Source organism: Psammomys obesus, unplaced genomic scaffold (assembly GCF_907164565.1).
Source record: "Psammomys obesus unplaced genomic scaffold, mPsaObe1.curated_primary_1811, whole genome shotgun sequence".
In the NCBI taxonomy this organism is placed as follows: Eukaryota; Metazoa; Chordata; class Mammalia; order Rodentia; family Muridae; genus Psammomys; species Psammomys obesus.
This window is the reverse complement of record NW_026596034.1, coordinates 27,710,917-27,728,926: the sequence shown is the minus strand read 5'-3', so window position 1 is coordinate 27,728,926 and position 18,010 is coordinate 27,710,917. Positions and strand designations below refer to the sequence as shown.

Below are 18,010 nucleotides of genomic sequence, written 5' to 3'. Positions count from 1 at the left end.
GGCCTTCAAAGACTGCTTGCATTCTCTTGGGCCAGAGGCTTCTTTTGGCCACAGAGGTTCCTGGCCAAGGGTGGGATGGGAAGAAGCCACCTCCCAGCCTACAGTCCCTAGAGATGTGGAAAGGCCCAGGAAACAGAAGTGTCTGGACACCTGGGTATGTTACCTCCTCCTTGTAGTCCAGAGGGAGTGCCCTCCCCTGGGGTCCTGGTCAGCCCTCAAGGAGCTTCTCCAGAGCGTGGCGCCTTAGTCAGGCAGCCCAGCTGCTTCTGGTCTGGACATCCCCACAGGCTATTCTCTGAAGAACTTGGTGAGTCATTCTGTAATCATTTGTCTGCAAAGCTTAGTGAGGGAAGAGCAGCCATGGCCTCTAGGGATACAGGACAGTCAGATTCCCGAGGGAGCCTCCTCTGGCTGCCTCACACCCCATATCCAAGTCCCTGATCTCTGCCAGAAGCAAATAAGGGATCAGCCAGGGAGCCTTCTCCCTGTTGAGTTCACTATGAGCCACGCTGGAGGCAAGGACTAGCTGGCTTCCAAAGCCCGGCCCCACATGCCCTATCCCGAGTCCCCATTTCCCTGAACCCCTGCAGTGTGGGAGGAGTATTTTACCCACTGCTGGCCGACTTCTGGCCTGGACACCTAGAATAAACAGGAGAGGAGCTAAAAGCCTGCACACTTCCCAGCCAGGGCAAAGGAAAAGGGAGGGAGGCGGAGCCTGAATTCGAGGGGTGGGGCTTCCAGACCTCGGGCGCGTGTGGCCTGGAGCCCGGGCGCCAGGCTGAGCTGCTGCTCTCAGCTCAGAAGCCCGGGTGCCAGCTGGGCGCGGGCGGGTGGGCACGGGTAGGGCCGTGTGCCAGACACACACAGAATGCTCTTTGAGGAGATGGCAGCTGTCGGCCCAGGCATCCCTCTGGTTGCTGTGGCCTTGTCTGCCCTCTTCTAGCAATACCTTGCACAGCGCTGGGAACACTTCTCCAGAGGTCCGGGGGCGACCCTATACAAAGCAGAGAAGGACCCCCTCATCGGTCCTAGAACTAGGACCTGAGGCTGGTGTGTCCTGATGTTCCCCTTTCTCAAATGTCTGTTCTCATTGCTGGGTTCCTTCTCAGAATCTACCAGGGGGCTGAGGGGACTAAGGTTGCCCGACGACCTCAGTGGGAAAAAGCTGGAGGATCTGGGGCCGCCTCGGAGCCTCTGAGGAAGTCAAATACCCACGCTCGCCTCTTCCTCCAATCACTTGGGCTTCCAAACCGTTGTCTATTTGGAAGACAAAAAAAGCTTGTCCCTCGGACTGGAGAGCCGCCTCGGCCGTTAGGTTAAGAGCCCTTTGCTCTTGCAGAGAACCTAGGTTTCGTTCCCGGCACCCACACGGCTGCTGACCGTGTCCGTAACTCCAGTTCCAGGGCATCCCATGCCCTCTTCCGGCCTCTGAGCAGCAGGCAGGTACATAGTGTACATACAGGGTGCACAAACACACACACACAAACAAACCAGACGAGGAGGAGGAGGAGGAAAAGGGGGGGGGGGAGCAGCTGCCACCACCTCAACCTTGTCACTAGATATCCTAGAAATTTCCTCGCCGGCTAGCTGAAGCTCTCCAGGTCCTCTCATGGAGCGCAAAGCCTCGGTGCACTGCGGGGAAGGCTAGCACGGTGAGGGCGTGGCAGCCTGGAGGCCAAGGTTCGCGTGCCCTCCGCTTGCAGGTGTATGCTGGAGCACCACCGTCAGGTGTGAATCAGCTGAAGAGATGAGGGGTGATTAGCAGGCGGGAGAAGGAAGCTCAGACCCCCGAAGGCCTGCCTATCTTCCAGCCTCGGGCAGGGGCCCCACTGTGGGACCTTCCCTGAAAACCACTCCGGATTTGCTTTCAGGGGGGCCCAAGGTTAAGTCAGGCTGCCTCCTGGGAGTCTGGAGCTCCCTGTGGATGGTGGGGGGGGGGGGGGCGAGGAATTCTGCCTGATCTAAGATGGCCTTCAGCCAACCGAGTGTCTAGCTTATCTGCTCCCAGACTAGGGACGTAGGAGCCTTCGGACCCGCACCGAGGGACGTGCTGCGTGGGGGTGGGGGTTCTGGGCTACAGAACCAACCGGGTGGGCGGGCCGGATGGGATTTCCTAATAGTGAGTGTGGAGGTGGCCTTTGGGAGGACAGGCAAGGTGTGGGAACCCGGCCTCCTTGCTCGGTTGTGCCGACAGAAAAATGCCGGGGTCCCGGGTCTCCTCGCCTTTAACGCGGCCGGCAGTGGAGCAGGCGGGAGGGGGAGGGGCGGCGCGGGCGGCGCATGCGCGGCGCGGGGGGAGCGGCCGGACTGTCCGGTGGCGGAAAGCAGCCGGCGGGCAGCGGAGAGCGCCGGGACCCCGCGCCGGGGGGCTGTGAGCGGCGCGGGCCCACCGAGCCCCGAGCTAGCCCGCGCCGCTGCCGCAGGGCTCCGGGGGCGGCGGCCAAGATGACCGTGCCGGTGAGTGCTGACCGCCCGAGACCCCGCGCCCCCCGCTGCAGGCCTGGGCCACCGGGGGTCTCCGGCCGACGTGGGAAACATGGTGGGGGCGCCGCCCCCTAGCCGGCTCTCTGACCCTGCTTTTCCAGCTTCTTCCAGGAGAGACGGGGGCCCGTGCCGGCCCCACGGGGAGCTCCCCGGGATGGCTGGGTTGGGCAGGAGCTGTTTGTGGGCCTCTTGAGAGCCCCTGGGACTGGTGGGCATGGTGGGGTCCGCTCTCCCCCACCCTCCCGACCTCCTACCAGAGTGGCCAGGCCTACCGAGAAGAGGGCTCTGTCACTCCCTGGAAACCCATGGCTGGGTCAGCTGGGCCGGGTGAGGGGTGGGCAGGTCTGTGCTGCTTCCCAGAAAACTCCCTGGGAGAGCTACCCTATTGTGCTCTCCGATCCCCACTGGGATGGCCAGGCGTGGGGCGGGGTCTGTGCTGTCCCCGGAGACACCCTTACCCCTGAGTGCTTGGCTTGGCTGGCTGATGGAAACAGCCTAACCTCCCCTACCTCTGGTTTATACACTCACTTTGTGGGAAGTTTTGTTGGCCAGTTGAAGCCTGGGGCCCGTTGACCAACATCTCCATTCTGTAGGGGCGTCCCTTCCCTCTTTGCTTGGCCTCCTATCTTCCCAACCCATTAGGCAGACGAGCAGCCCTTGGCCCAGGGCTTAACACTTGGGCCTTGGGTCTCTCCTCCTGAGGTGGCCAGTGATTGTGGCCACCAGGGTGATGGACTCAGGTACGCGGCTCCAGCCCACTTTACAGTTGGACAGACAGAGGTGTGAGGCCACACCTTCATCCTGTCTGCGCTGGAGTAATGGCCTGCAGCCATGATTGCCCAGCTGAGTCAGGGATTTCGCCCAGTGACAGGAAGGGGCAAGGGGCCAGAGCCTTGCCTAGCCTGTCTGAAACTGCTCTTCATCCACTTGGGGACCGGGTTCTCTCTATAGTGCACATAGTTGAAGCTTCCTGGCAGGGCAAATGGCCTCTTAATTAACCACCACAGGGCATGGAGATTCCTGGAGAAGAGAGGGTTCTATGTGTGCAAACCATTGTTATTACAAAATTAAAGATCCCAGCTCCTACCCGCCCCCAGAAGCGGTAATGCTGAGTTACAGATGAAAAAATTAGGGCTTCCAGGCTGTGCTGATGGGCGCCCCCACCCCCATCTCTTCTGGTTCAAAGCATAATTGCCTCATCTCGAGGACGAGACAGAGAAAGCCTGCCAAGCCCCTCTTGTTCTGCTCGGCTGTTCTGCAAAGCTCAGGATTTTGTCTGGCTTAGGGCATAGGGCACCAGCCCAGCTCCACCCCCATGGGCACCAGTCGGAGAAACAAGACAGACCAGCTGAGAATGCTGGAGGACCAGGGTCTCCAGGGAAGTAGCGAACAGGGTGTGCCCCCTCTGGAGAGGCCTCTGGCTGGGAGGTCCGGGATTGGTTTGACTGTCTAGACTCAGTACAGAGCTCTGGATGTGGAGTCGAAAATGGCACGTGGATCCTTACCTCACAGTCTTTCAGGTACTCACTCTCCGCTGTGCCACAGTGTTACTAGAGAGGACAAGGGGTCTGGAGGGGCATGTATAGCTAAGGATCACTCTGAAGAACTAAAGCGAGGGTCTGCCCCCACCACGGTCCACTCCAAGTCACTTCTCTCCCTCTCGCTGTAACCCATGGCCCTCGGTAATTCCCTGTGGCCTGTAGCTAGGCTGTCAGACCACTGTCCTCTCTCCTGGGATCTTGGTAGTGTGTGAGGTTGTGGGGCCAAGGGAGAGTTCATTTCTGAAGCAGAAAATAGCTTTCATTTTCCAGGAGCCCTGGTAGAGGCTTCTGGAAAGATCTGCCTGCTCTGTCCCTCCCTGCTCAGGGAGCCCAGAATGGTGAGTGGGCCATGTGGTACAGAGGGACACGTTTGAGTTTTAAGCACACCCATTCATTTGGGCAGTCTTTTCCTGGATAGAGCTGACGCAGGCACTTCGGCCCACATAAATTACAAGATGCTACAGATGGCGATGATGGTTGAGAGAGAACATGGGATAGACTAGGTTGAGTTGATGTGGTTTCCTGGGTACCCAAGCAGGGCCTGTATGGGGTTCTGTTTCTGCTTTGCTTTTTTTTTTTTTTTTTGAAATAAGATCTCATTGTACAGCCCTGAATAGCCTAGAATTTACTATGTAGATCAGGCTGGCCTTGAACTCACGCAGAAATCCATCTGCCTCTGCCTCTGCCTCCTCCCAAGTGCTGGTCTGAAAGGTGTGCTAGGGGTCTTAACTCTGTTACTTGATCCCTATGGATATAGGAGCTAGAGGGAGGAAGGCCCCACAGTAGCCCTGACTGCTGGCTCATTCTTCCTCCTCTGCTGAGAACAGAGGTCCTGGGGCAGTGCTTGGTCACTTGTTTTCTGACTCTCCTCTGACATCTGCCTTCCTTCTGGGCATGGCTGGCCAGACCCATGGTCACAAGTGACAAGAGCCTGGCTGCCCTGTCACAGGAAGGTAAAGAGCTGCCTTGGAGGATGGCCCCTTCCAAGGAGCACAGAGGCTGCCCTGTGTGAGCATGTCCTATGTGCTGGCCACAGGCACGGACAGGACAGGGCTTGAGGGAGGACCATATGTGGCCACAGTCACATGGCCAATGAGAGGTAAGGCAGGGTGGGAACCGGGGTCTGGCAACGTTCATAGTGGTAAAATGACCGTCATCCTGCATGGCCACTCTAATTTCAGGGCTGCAGCCCAGAGAGCTGTGGCTAGTTTTCTGCGGCTTTACTTTTTTTTTTTTTTTTTTTTTCCTATGCTGAAGAGCAAGCCCAGAGTCTCTTTGTTGACCCTGCAGACAGCCATCCTGGGCTCACAGAGGCCAGGCAACTTGCTCGTGGCTGGGCAGCAGAGTTTGTCTAATTTTGATGAATCTAGCAGCAGCCAGGAGAAATCAGTAGGCACTTGACTGAACCTGGAATGATACTGAGGGCCCCTCTGTACTTGAGAGAGTTGGCCTGGTTGCAGCCCTGTAGGAAGGGGCACAGAAGATGGGGAGGAACAGTGTCCTCAGCTCAATCTCTGTGCCAGGCCCTCTCCTGGTACTGGACTTCGGTCCTTCTTGTCCTTCCCTTTACTGGAACTGGTCTCACCCTTGTACCTACTTTACCAGGTAGGTCAGCCCTGCTCACCCATACAGCTCTTCCCCTGGATACCTCCCGGCCCCAAGTGTATTGTGTATTTAAAGATGTGCTTGCTAGTAGATTCTGTCACAGGACTGCAGGCCTCATAGGGCAAGACCTATGACCACCTGACCCCTCAGGCTTTCTCTGTCATTGTCCCAGCTCAGCTATCTGCTGAGGGTATAGAGAGCACCTCTTATCTCCCCTTTCTTCCACCATGCCAGGGCAGGTAATGATGGCACTACAGAAACCTTAAGACTGCTCAGTCTCTTTCCAGGGAACTTCATCGAAGGCCATGCAGGGATCAGAAGAGGCTGATTCAGGATGGGGGTATGTTTTGGTAGGTCAGGATAAGGGCTCTGGAGGGAACCGTGCTGGATTCTACAGTGAGTTACAGAACCTCATTATGCCTCGGTTTCCTTGAGGGTGTTCCGGGAAGGTGGCAAGCCCTAGTGTTTAGGAAGTTAGTGAGGGATGCCTGCAACTCTCCATGAGAAGCTGTACAGTGCTGCCCCTGAGAGTCACCACTGCCAGCCTCGGCTGGCCACTGTGCAACCAAGGACCCCGTACTCACCCTACACAGCCCTCTGTGGTCTACCATCTCCCTCCCTACACAACCCTCTGTGGTCTACCGTCTCCCTCCGGTGGCTTTTTCTTTGTGGTTCAGTTCAGTTCCTGTCAAGGCCTTAGTGGTGAGATGACCCTGGCCTCTCCCCTGCTCCGCACAGCCCGTGGGATCCCATCCTCTTAAACCTTAGGCAGGTCGTTGTCCTCATTTCTTCAACTGAGTGACCTCTGACGGGGCCTCTGTCGCCCCACCATATCTCAGGCCAGCTGGGAGCTCTGCTGGAATAGACAGGGTCACGAGTGGGTAAAGCTACTGGTGTGCAGGCTTCTCCTCCTCAGACGTGATCTGCAGCAGCATGGTCCAGCAGTGGAAGTAGCCAGGCAGAACCCCAACCCCATCCTGTGGAAATCAGTACCTTAAGATGCTAATGACAGCAGTGGAAGGGCGTGTGGGCCCGGGCAACACTAGCACTGCTTGTAGTCAGCTTTGCCCCTCCTACCTACTGCCCTTGAGGATCTTTTCCAACCCCAGCCTCAGGCTTACCTCTTAGTTTCTTGCTTTCCTTGTTTCCTGGCCAGACTTCATTTCTTTTTCTTTTTTCATCGTCGTTCTCACCATTGTCATCGTGTGTGTATGTGTGTGTGTGGACACGTGTAAGAGTAGGTCAGAGGGTGACTTTGTGGAATCAGTTCTCTCCTGCTTTTTATGTAGCTCCAGGGATGGAACTGAGGTTGTCAAACTTGCCCAGCGTGCCCGTGCCCTGGATCCTCATGGGCCTCTGCCTTTGTGTGCTCTTACTCATTGTTTGACACAGCATTGTCTTCAGCTCTCCAAAGAGAGCGATCCAAGTCCTCAGCAGAGGGGATGAGGGACGCCCATTCTGGCAGGAGAGATGGTCACAAGTTGAGGCTCTAAAGTTAATCTCTTTTCGGGGTGGAGGGGTGGGGAAGATTAGAGACTAAGGGGGCTTTTCAGTAATTTTATTATTAAACCCTGCCAAATTCCAAGAAGGATTTGAAACAGATTATAGTGGAAGACAGAAATAGTCTGGACTCATCAAAACCTCCAGAGCTATGTAGTAAGGGAGGAAAGAGAAACATTGTTCCAGGAAGCTTAGGCTAAGTGGGCATAGAAATTTAACCCTGCCATCCAGGGGGCTTAAAAAACACATAGTGTAGTGGGTTTAGGATCATTAGGCCTGCTTTGGGGTCTTTCAAAATACTGTGTAATGCCATACATCCTTTTCTGTGCTTTTTCATTTTTATGAAAAGTTGAGACTTTTGAACTGAGGTAGACTTTTACTTGTCATGAAATGTGCAGGCATTAAATGTACAACAGATAAGCTTGGGATAATGAAGAACTCCGTCAAGATAAGAGATGTCATCATCTCCTCAGGAAGTTCTCAGGCCCCATCAGGCAGTCACTACTCAGCCTAGATCTGCCTGTTCATTCTCTTTGGTTCTGTCATTCTGCAATCCACATGGGGAGCGTAACTAGTTTGTTCCTTCTTGGTTGCTGAATAATATTCTACTTATGGACATACAGTGCATTTAGGCCATCCTCTTGGTGATGGAGAGCTGTCTCTTGCTTTTGTTTAATGTGAATCTTTAAGTATCAGAACACTGGTATATTGTTGGTATTAGAAAATCTGATCTCTCATCATGCAACCTTGGGTTATTCCCAGAGAACTGTCTATGCTCTCAAACACTGCATCTCCTAAAATGATCTGTTTGCTCAGAATGTGGTTAGACCACAGTCCTCCCTGTTCACAGCCCTCCCAGCTGGCCTTAAGAGTTTGCATTCTCTCTTCCCCAGTCATCACAGGCTTTTGAGTCACCTGTGATTTTTTTTTTCCCAGGGCTTCATTCTGTCCCTGGAAAAAAGGTCCTGGCTGGAAGGCTTCAAGGATAGCAGATCAGAGAAGATAAATCCTGGACACAAGCTGCCAGGTCCTTTCCATCCTCCCCAGTTGGGACTGACCCAGACATCCTACCAAGCTGCTCCTGCTTGGTACTCCTGCTGGCAAGCCCCTCTGGGAGCCCAAGTCTAGGGCATACCTAACCCTTCAAGAGGCCAGAGCCAGAGCTGGAACCAGCTTGCCAAGGGCCCCCTCATAGCACCTCGGCCCTGAGTCTGCTCTTCCACTTCCAAGCAGCTCACTCCCCTGTACTTTTTTTTTTTTAAAGATTTATTTATTTATAGACATGAGTGCACGCCTGCATGACCGAAGAGGGCATCAGATCACATAGATGGTTATGAGCCACCATGTGGTTGCTGGGAATTGAACTCGGGACCTCTGGAAGATCAGACAGTGCTCTTAACCACTGAGCCATCTCTCCAGCCCCCTCGCCTGTACTTTTTAAATCAGTTTTCACTGTTTATTTTTTTTTCTGCATCATGAACCTTTGCAAAAGATTCACACATTTATTCACATGCCTCCTCCTCAAAGAAGCTTCCAAACACCTTGCATAGACACCCCCCCCCCCAGTCCCCACCACCTTTTTGGCTCTCCCTGAGTCCTTGTCACCACAGACAGGTGTGATGACCTGTTCATGCCACCTCCCGCAGTTCTCTGAGGAGAGGACTCTTTCCACGGCTGTGTCCTAGTAAGATGTGGCTCTGAGGCTCAGACTATGGGTGGATACTGTAACCAGCCAGCCTCAGTGCAGCGTGAGGGAAGCCCCGGCTACCCCACCCCCTGACCCCTGCTTTGCCTGTGGATCTGGAGCAGCTGCACTCCAAGGAAGGATTGCACCCAGATCCTCAAACGAGGTTTTGGGGATTCTCTGAGCATCTGAAAAGGGAGGAGGGAGAGCAGAGAAGGCGAGGTTGGGGAACGGGCTTAGAGACGTGCACTTGTGTTTTCGGGGTGATGCAGGAGAGGGTCCTGGCTCCTGGTGGGTGGAACCTGGTATGTGGTGGTATGGGTTGTGGGCGTGCTGCTGGCACAGACACACCAGAGTGCCCTGTGCTTGGTGTAGCCCAGTGTGCATCCTTATCAGCGCCTGAGGGTGGGCCTAGCTGCTGGTAATGGTTGCCTTCACCAATGTGCATGACCAGCTGAGGTTCAGTGACCTGCTGAGGTTACCATAGGCTCCTGTCCTTGTCAGCTTAGTCTAGATGAAGCAGATGGGTCCTGCTGTGTAGGCTGAGCAGGCTCATGTGGGATCACCATGGTTTGGGGGGTGAGGGCTTTGTTTGGTTGTTTGGTTGGTTAGTTTTGTTTTGTTTACAAGGAAGGGTCTGGTTTTACATACCCTGGAGTCCCTGGGTCGCTGCCTGTGACCCTGCTGGCCCTGCAGATCACTGACTCCAGCCCCAAGGGCTGACAGCCCTGTTCTCTGTCCATCTGTGGGTATCTGTGAGTGTGGGCACTGGTGCTCAGTGGAAGTTGCTGAGGGCGTGTAGCAGATGGCATGTGAAGTCACCCCCTCTCCCTGAACTGCTGGTTGCTATGGGAGAGGGAGAGCAGATGGCCCAGCTAGTGAGGTCTCTTGACCACACCCTGTCCCTGCCCACCCAGCCTAGCTGACAGAAGCCGGGCAGCCACTGGCAGCTGAGCTCTCTCTCCAGGGATAGGGATCTGTTCCTATCCCTTGCCCCGTTGTTCCTTGACAGGTTTCCTCTGCTAGTCTGACTCTTCCCTGATGTTGAGGAGGCAAGAGCCAGATCCAAGTGGTATCGACAAGGGCAGGCACACTAGGCCCAGCCTCTGGTCCACACATGGAGCAATGGCACTCAGGCCTAGCCCACTCTTGTCTTCCAGTGCCCAGTGAGGCCTCTGCCAGAGGGAAGGCCTGTCTGAAACAAGCTCATCCCTGAAGGTGCTGCAGAAATGTGTGAAAGGGGGCTGCTCTTCCCACCCCTTCTGTCCCCAGACCACACCTGGAGGGAGGAAGAGGAGCAGGGCAGGTTGTTGGGCTTGTTGGGAGGCCTAAGTCAGTTTGTATCCTTCTCACCCCTGGGCTCTGTCCTTCCATAACAAGTAGCGTTGCCTTATGTCCTTTGATCCTGACTCTGTATTCCAGGTTTATAGGGACTTGCCAAAAGGATGACAAAGAACATGGCTGACCAGGAAGAATCTGGCTTCTAGCTGGTAGGGCCCACCTACCATTCTACAGAGTCAGCCCTCATTGGTCATTCCAGCCTTGGAACACAGGGAAGCTCGTTATGGCTAACAGCTCCAGTACCCACCCCACGGGTGCACGCCCTGCTGGCTGCAGAGCTGGGGTGCTGTCCCATACAGACTTGCTCAGGTTGCTGAACAGGCACTTACTGCCACTTCCTGGCTGTGTGAGTGGCAGAGGCACTGCCCGCTGAGCCTCTGGGGGTATTTCTTCTCTGGTCCCCGGAGTGGTGAGCATTGACTAATGTGATAGGTGTGTCCTCAGGGTCCCGGCAGCCTTGTCCAGGTTTTGAGCTTGACACTTGACTCTCAGAGGGAAGGGAACAGACCCTGTGGCCCTTTAGGGACAGCACGTCTTCCTGTCCCTGGGGCTTGCAGTACTTACCTCCGGCCTCAGGAAATCCTTTCCTGCTGCCGCTCCCAGAACTGGCCATCAGCTGACCTGTCCGGCCCAGGCTTCAGGAGGGGAGCAGCTGTGTGCCTTATCACACGCAAGTCATTTTAGCCCAGCCCTGCTCACTCTTCTCAGTCATGAGCCATCCCCTGTGTAACTTGGAAGTGGGTCCCTGTGTGGCCGCATGGTCCTCTTGGAGGGGCTGCTTTGTCCAGCCATTCCCCTAAGGTGGGTCTTCCCATTATACCGTTTCCTGTCTTTGCTGTTGTAAGTGGACATTGCAGGGTGTTAAGCAGGGATGATGGTTCATCTGTGAGGCCATACTGCTTCTGAGGTTCAGGCGGCCTGTGGGCTCCAACCCTCTCCCAGGCTTTTCTCCTCAGTGGGAGTCCAGGACAAGCAGTAATAGGCTGTTGAGTGGCCTGCTGTGTTAGCTGTGCAAATGCCCGCTCCATGCCCCAAAGGTTGTTTATATCCCCCGAAGCCCGTGAGCTCATCTTCAACTTGGTGGAGACACTCCGGGCCACTCCTGGGATGACCGACAGCTAGCTAGCCTTCAGGGTGGGAGCTGTGTGGCCATACCTGTGCAGTCTTTCTCCAGCGGTGCCCTCTTTTAGTCCCTCCTCTACATGTACGCCTGTGTGTGTCTGCAGCACCTGTGGGTAGCTGTACTCATGTGCCTGCGCCTGCGCCTGCGCGTGTTCAGGCATGGTTATGCATGACTTGACCTCCCCATATTATTGAAACTCGGTTTTCTCTCAGGCCGGCTTTTCATGCAAGAGCTATCTCTTAGGTTCCACCCCATTACACGCACCCTTCATCAGGGCAGGTCCACTGCAGAGGAGCACTGGCCCAGTGCTGAGTGCAGGGTTGTGTTGTTTTTGTGGGGAAGAACAGGTGTCTGGGGCTCAGACACCTGTCCCTTCAGATCCTGAGTGTAGCAGAGGTCTTTAGCTTTGGATTGTCCTTGTCCCTAAGTTCCCTTTCCACTGCAGAGTAGTCAGTGTGGGTTAAGGTCTAGCGTCTCCACCATCCTCCTCCTCTGAGTGTCAGCTCTGTCCTGCCTGTGCACAGATTGTGCAGAATGAGACAAGGACCCCTAAACTGTGTGTCGCTCTCATCACCTGTGAAGTGCAGCTAGCAATAAAGTTTGTGTCGCAACACTGCTGTGAGCTTGAAATGAGCACATGGGTCCCACGCCTGCGTGGAGGTTGTGTCAGTGTGGGGGAAGGGAGGGTTACCTCAATGAGCACATGTATCCAGGCCAGCACAGAGGCCCCATGTGTACAGTGGTGTGTCTGTCAGCACTTTTGCATACACTCCAGCCATAATCACCCTAATGGGTGCTTCTTCCCCAATAGTTTGGGAAGGGGTAGCCCCAGCACAGTGGGGTGTCAGTCCTAGGGTCTTGTTTCCAAAGCGGAAATGCCATTCCAAGGCTTACAGGCTTGGGGGGGGGGGTAGCGCTAAGTGGGAAAGGAGCAAATTTTTGAAATGCCTGAGCCTGAGCCCAGTTCCCTTCCCCCCACCTCCACACTCATACCCTCAGCCCCACCCCCAGTGCCACTTTAATCTGTTTCTGAGAGAGAAGGGTCTCCTTTTCCCAAGGTCCTAGCTAGTCACGCCCCCCTGTGGTGCCTTCCCTTGGCCAGGGGTGGAAGAGAGGCTACTGTCCATCCTTGCAGAGACATCCTACCTGAAGGCCTGCCCTTCTGGCTTAGCAGTGAGTCCTGGTCCTCCCTTCCAGAGTAGAGACTCAGTGACAGGCTGAGGACCCTTCACCCCAGCACAGAGGGCAAGTGCTCAGGCGCATTCTCACCGGCTTAGGCCCACTGAGTAGCTGGATGGAGACGGAGGATGTAAGAGAGAGTGCATGGTGAACAGCAGGAAGGAATGCTCCAGGTGTGTTCCAGGACTCGGGTCATTTCTCCTTACCAGCCCCCCAACCCCCCATGCTGTGAGCTCCGGCCAATGGTTTCTAAGCCAGAAGCCCCGGGGAAATGCAGGTGTCCAGCTTTTCAGGAGGGCTAGGACCCTGGAATCCGGGTTAACCAGGTGTTCAGAGGATGTCTGACCACTCTGGGCTGCGGTAAGCCAGCCCTCATGAAGGGGCTCTGGAGAAAGCCTGCCCAGAACCTGTCCAGTGGAGGCTGGTCTCGAGCATGTGTGGACGTTACCCGCCGTTCATCAGAACTCTGCTGAAATGAAGGGGGTCTGTCTCACTGCTTCCTGGCATCAGCAGGGCCTGGTAGTGTGCAGTGAGGGGCAGGGCCAGCTGACTAGTCAAGGTCCAGTGTGATCTGAAATAAGTTTTTCATTCTAGTTTTTCCAGCGGTCTGTGTTCAGATTCTGGCACCCAGATTTTGCTGCTTGGGGTGACAATTACTGAACTGCAACCTAGCAAGGAGCCCCTGAGGTGAGCCAAGGCTCTGTCCACTGGTTTCCCCAGGGACTTTCTTCTTACTATGCACATTTGGACGCTGCTGAGACAGACAAGCTGGAGCAGGTTTCAGGAAGATTGCTGGGCACGAGTTTTATGTCTGGACAGGACTGACTCAGGAATGGGGCGGGGGTCTCCTAGGGCATGACTGTGACCTGATCATGGAGACCCTGCTTCCAGAGTCTGGACTCAGTTCAGTAGAGAACTGGTGCACAAGTTGGCCAGTCTCTGCCTCCTTCCTTGGTGCCCAGAGGCATATGTGGAGTGGACATAGCCTTGGCTTCACGCCCCCTGGGGTTTTCTGTTTTCTGTTATGAGACCGGATCTTACCCTGTCGCCCATGCTGGCTTCCTGCCTTGCCTCCCGATTGCTGGGATCCTTAGAGAGGAACCGTGAACGCCAGGTTCCTGGGGTCTTTACACAGAAAGGCCTGTCCACATTCATGCACTACCATTGTTTTCAGTAATTGTTCTTGGGACATACTCTCTCCACTTTGCCCTGGAATTCAGGTCTGAATCGGATGCCGCGGGCACGCGTGGGAATACTCTAGTGTTTGTGGGTGCGGAAGGCAAAAGGCCGGCATGTGGAGGGGAAGGAGGGGCTGCACCGAAGCCGAGCCACAGGGCCAGGCGGTGTCTTCCGAGGACCTTTGCGGGCGCTGCGGGGAGGCGGGGACGTTCGCAACGAGCGGTAGCGTGCTCGGCCCGCCCACCTCAGCGGCTCATTTGCATGGGGGCCCGCGGCAGCCAACGGTAGCGCGGCTGGGCATGCCGGGAGCCGGGCGGGCGGAGCGAAGCGGGACGGGCTGCGGGCGGCCGAGGCGCGGCTGAGACGTGCGGCGCGGGCGGCGGGCAGTACGCGGGCGGTGCGGCCTCCGGCCGGCGAGCACCATGAAGTACCTGGTGAGTGTGGGCGCGGGGCCGGGCGGGCGGCGAGGAGGACGCTTCCTGCGGGCCCCGCCGGCCGCTGAGCGCCGGGTCAGCCCGGCGCGTAAGCGAGTCCCTCCGTCGGTCCGCCCTCGACCCCCCGCAGCCCCTGGGACCTGACGTCCTCGGGCGGCCCGGGCGCCGTCCGAGGCGGTGTGCGGAGGGAACGAGAAGCTGAGATTTGCTGAGGGCTGCAGACTGGCGGTGTCGAGCTGCGACAGGTTAGGACCTGGGGGCATTTGCGGAGTTGAGAATCCCAGTGAGGACAGCAGCTTATTTTCACGACTCTGCGATGCAGAAAGGTCTAGGCTGAAAGACGCTCCCGAGCTAGGGTTTGCTGTGATTTTGGTCACCTTCACAACACGACCATGTGTCCGTTCCTTGCTAAGTGAGAAAGTTTCCAATTGTCTTGGGCCAGGGGACACGCCCTCCTTTATCCGGGTGGAGAGTTGGACGGTGACTGGCCAGGGCTGATGGGCCAGAATAGCAGGTGTGGGTGACTAGAGGATCAGGAGCCAGAAGGCAGGTGGTGCCTTGGGGAAGGGAGCCTTTGGGGAGGAGGAACTGCCGGCACACCCTCCTGGCACAAGGACTCACCTCCCCTTTGCCCTGAGCAAGGAAGGAACCCATTGGAAACTGGGTGGAGGAGACACGTCAGGGTAAGGCGGTCCCAGGTTGTGCCTGCAAAGTCACCTTTGGTCAGAGGAGGAAAATGAGCTGCTGGCCGTTAGTGGTTTGTTTGAGCAGAAGAGTGAGTGCTGTGTGATTTCCCTGGATCTGGCCGAGGCACTGAAGTTAGGGCCATGTCTCAAGGGTAATCAGGGGCACAAGAAAGGCCCCTGAGTCTGTTGCTGCTCCCAGCCCTGGCTGGAAGGTTTAAGTGTGGAGACTGAGGCAGTGTGAGAGTCAGTCTGTCCTTTGAGCTCAGGGCCCAGAACCCGGTCCCTGTGTACGGTACCATTTGTGCTCCCCACTCCTTGTTTGGGATGAGGGAACTTGGCCTTGAGGAACTGTCAGGCTCTACTGTGGCCCTATGCTAGCACCCATTCTTTTAGGGGGGGTCCCAGCAGAAATTTTCCCCAAGCCTGGACAGCTTTATTCTCTGTTTCCTCTCCCAACCCAACCTGCTCAGTCTGGGAGGCCTTTGGAAAGAGGCAGGCTTAGTCAGGATTGATACTGGAGCATGGGAAGTGGGTGGTGATCATTCTCCAGCAGACCTACTGAGTAATCCTTTCTCCCCAGGGTGGAGGGGTTACAGGGTGGTCTCAGACCCAGGGGATGGGGCCGGGCCTCTGAGCTCTGGGAAGAGTCAAGGCTCCATGTTTTCTTGGTGTAACCCTCCCACCTCTAGGTGAGGCACAAGAAGGGCAGGCCTTTGTGGGAGTAGTACAGAGTGGAGGGGTCGTGTTGTATATGCTGGACAGTGTCAAAGGGGGCTTAAGGCCTGAAGACCTTAAACCAAGGCCTTGTACTAAGATCCTCCTGTCCTTTCCTCTGATATGGATCCTTCCATGATGACAGAGTCAGGGATGGGGATCCCCTATTCTGGGCCCCATATTCTGGGACCCTGAAGTGAAGGATCAGTCTATTTTTTTTCCCTGAGGCAGAGTTTCTCTGTGTAGCCCTGGCTGTCCTGGACTCACTTTGTAGACCAGCCTGGCCGTGAACTCACAGAGATCCGCCTGCCTCTGCCTCCTTGAGTGCTGGGATTACAGGCATGCACCACCGCACCCTTCGAAGGGTCAACCTTCTACCGAACTCCTCTGCTAAGGCACCAAATCACAAAGGTGAACTAGAGTCAACCCACTGATGGTTTCACAGATCCTTTATTAGAATTGCGGGGCCGGAAAGGAAGCAGTGGGGGTTTGCAGATGCCATACTCTACAGCAGGATAATTTCTTATGCCCCTTTCCCTCCTCCAGACTCCCAAAGACAATACCTGTGACACTTTGGCAGGTAGGAAGCAGGAACCTACTCTGGTCTCCTTGGCTGGACCTGAACACAGTCATTGGTTGGTACTGGAGTCAAGGCCAGCATCTGTATATGTGGGGGAATCCCTGGCAGTGGCCATGCTTTGCAGGTGGTTTTTCCCTCTGTCCTTTTCCAGACTGTTGCCCTGGCTTGAGCGTGTTAGACATGAGCTGGGAGCTACCCATTATGCCCTCCCTGCCTCTGTCCTGTCATGTACCCCTGCGGAAGGCAAGACTAGAGCTGTAGCTCCCTTGGGATGCTCTGGAATGTGGGGCTCATGCACAGGCCATGTTGAGCGCTGGTTCTCATACTCCTGTTCCCTCTCAGCGTATTGGGGACGTGAATTGGCTGCTCAGCTGTCCATGGGAATACTGGGGCAGAATGCTGCCATGCTAGCTTATCTTAGGATTCCACCCCAGATATTAGCACAGGGAAGGGAGGAAAGAAGGGCCATCTCTCAGGGCTCCATTGGCTCCTGGAGTGGGCCAAGGAAGGCTGCCAGGGCTTGTAGGTCCATGGCTGCATGTTCTTCCAGGTGGATGCCTGGGCATGAATGAGGAGAAATGTTGAGGATGACTGCCTTTTGGGCACACATTCACTGTGCCTATATCTGTTGGCCATGGGGCAGTGGATTGTGGGGAACGGATGGTCTCTCTGGGACAAGCAAACAGAATATCCCAGAAATAAACTTGGCTCACACTTGCAGTGGTATGAAGGGAGCCAGTGTTTCCTCAGTGCCTGCTGTGTGTGCGGCTCTGTGCTTGGAGTGGGTGCCTGTGTGTATGCATTGAGGGTGGGACTCGGCAGGGTAGGAAAGGCTTGTGCAACTAAGACTTCTGTGAAGCTCAGCATTTCCCAGGAATCCCTAGCCCCACTTTTATCTCAGAGCCCTAGACTTGCCCCTGTACACCTGTCTTGTCTCTAAACCTGGGTGAGACAAGTGTGCCTGTCTGAACTTCATTTTCCTTCAGGTAAGATCGACATAATTCTGGGTGTCCTGGGGTTGTTTTGAAGATGATCATGGCGGGAAAGTCACTGCTCTTCTCATTAGGAACCTATTAGTTGTGCCATGTTGCCCAGTTCCTTTTCTGATTCCCATGGTTCCCACCTTGAGCTGGTTTAGGACTACTAAGAACATAGTTTTTTGTGTGTGTAAATGAGTATGAACCAGCTGTGGAGCTAGGCCTGCATGCAGGGGGTCCTAAGGTTAGTGGGCCAAGGCTGGCACTGCTTGAAGGCTCTGTGGAGAGGAAACTGTAGTGTCTTCTCTCAACACTCCCTCCAAGCCCCCAGCTTATACCCTGCCATATCTTTGGGAAATCCCGCAGCACCTCCAGGGCTCCCACACAGCAGCTAGAGCTAAGAATGAATATCATGACAAGGCTAACTCAAACCCTGACGGTGTGAAACCTTCAGAGGCCCCAGGACACAATGAGAGTCATTCTCAACAGGCAGTACCTGTGGGCCATTCTCTTGGCTCCATGCACAACATGGATGTGCAGAATGGAGCATTGACATCAGGCTGGGGGTTTTTCTTGGCTCTGCTCACTCAGCAAGCACTTGATGTGGCACCTCTGTGGCAAGCCTATTGCTCTAGTACCCCGGTTTCTTCTGAAGACAGACTTGGGCCTCCCATGCTTGGGATAGGAACAAGAAATGCCAATCTGTGAGGCGGCAAAAGGGGAGGTGTGTGCCATCAGATAGACCTTGGGCCTTCCTGAAGGAGGAGAGGGGGTGATGTCTTATTTGATCTGGGTGTACAATGTAACAGAAGGTTCCCAGAATGAGGTGGCCAGAAATTGCCAAGTCAGGCAGCAGCCTCCATGGGATGTTGGATGTGACTGGCAACTTCAACCTTCCTAGTGCTGTGACCCTTTTAATACAGTTCCTCATGTTGTACACACACACACACACACACACACACACACACACACACACACACACA

General features: G+C 55.4%; 1 protein-coding gene across 3 annotated transcripts in view; it reads left to right on the top strand.

Annotated features, from left to right (window-relative positions):
* The first annotated feature begins 2,295 nt into the window (after nt 1–2,295).
* Nucleotides 2,296–18,010, top strand: part of Bcar1 (BCAR1 scaffold protein, Cas family member) — a 34,130-nt gene continuing 18,415 nt past the window's right edge. For 2 of the 3 annotated variants that reach the window (XM_055621180.1, XM_055621178.1), the window contains exon 1: nt 2,296–2,457. In XM_055621180.1, the coding sequence (XP_055477155.1) occupies nt 2,446–2,457 (12 nt within the window). In that variant the 5' untranslated portion in view covers nt 2,296–2,445. Of the gene's footprint in view, nt 2,458–13,985; nt 14,071–18,010 lie in introns of those variants that run through there. The other variant, XM_055621179.1, reaches the window with a different exon arrangement.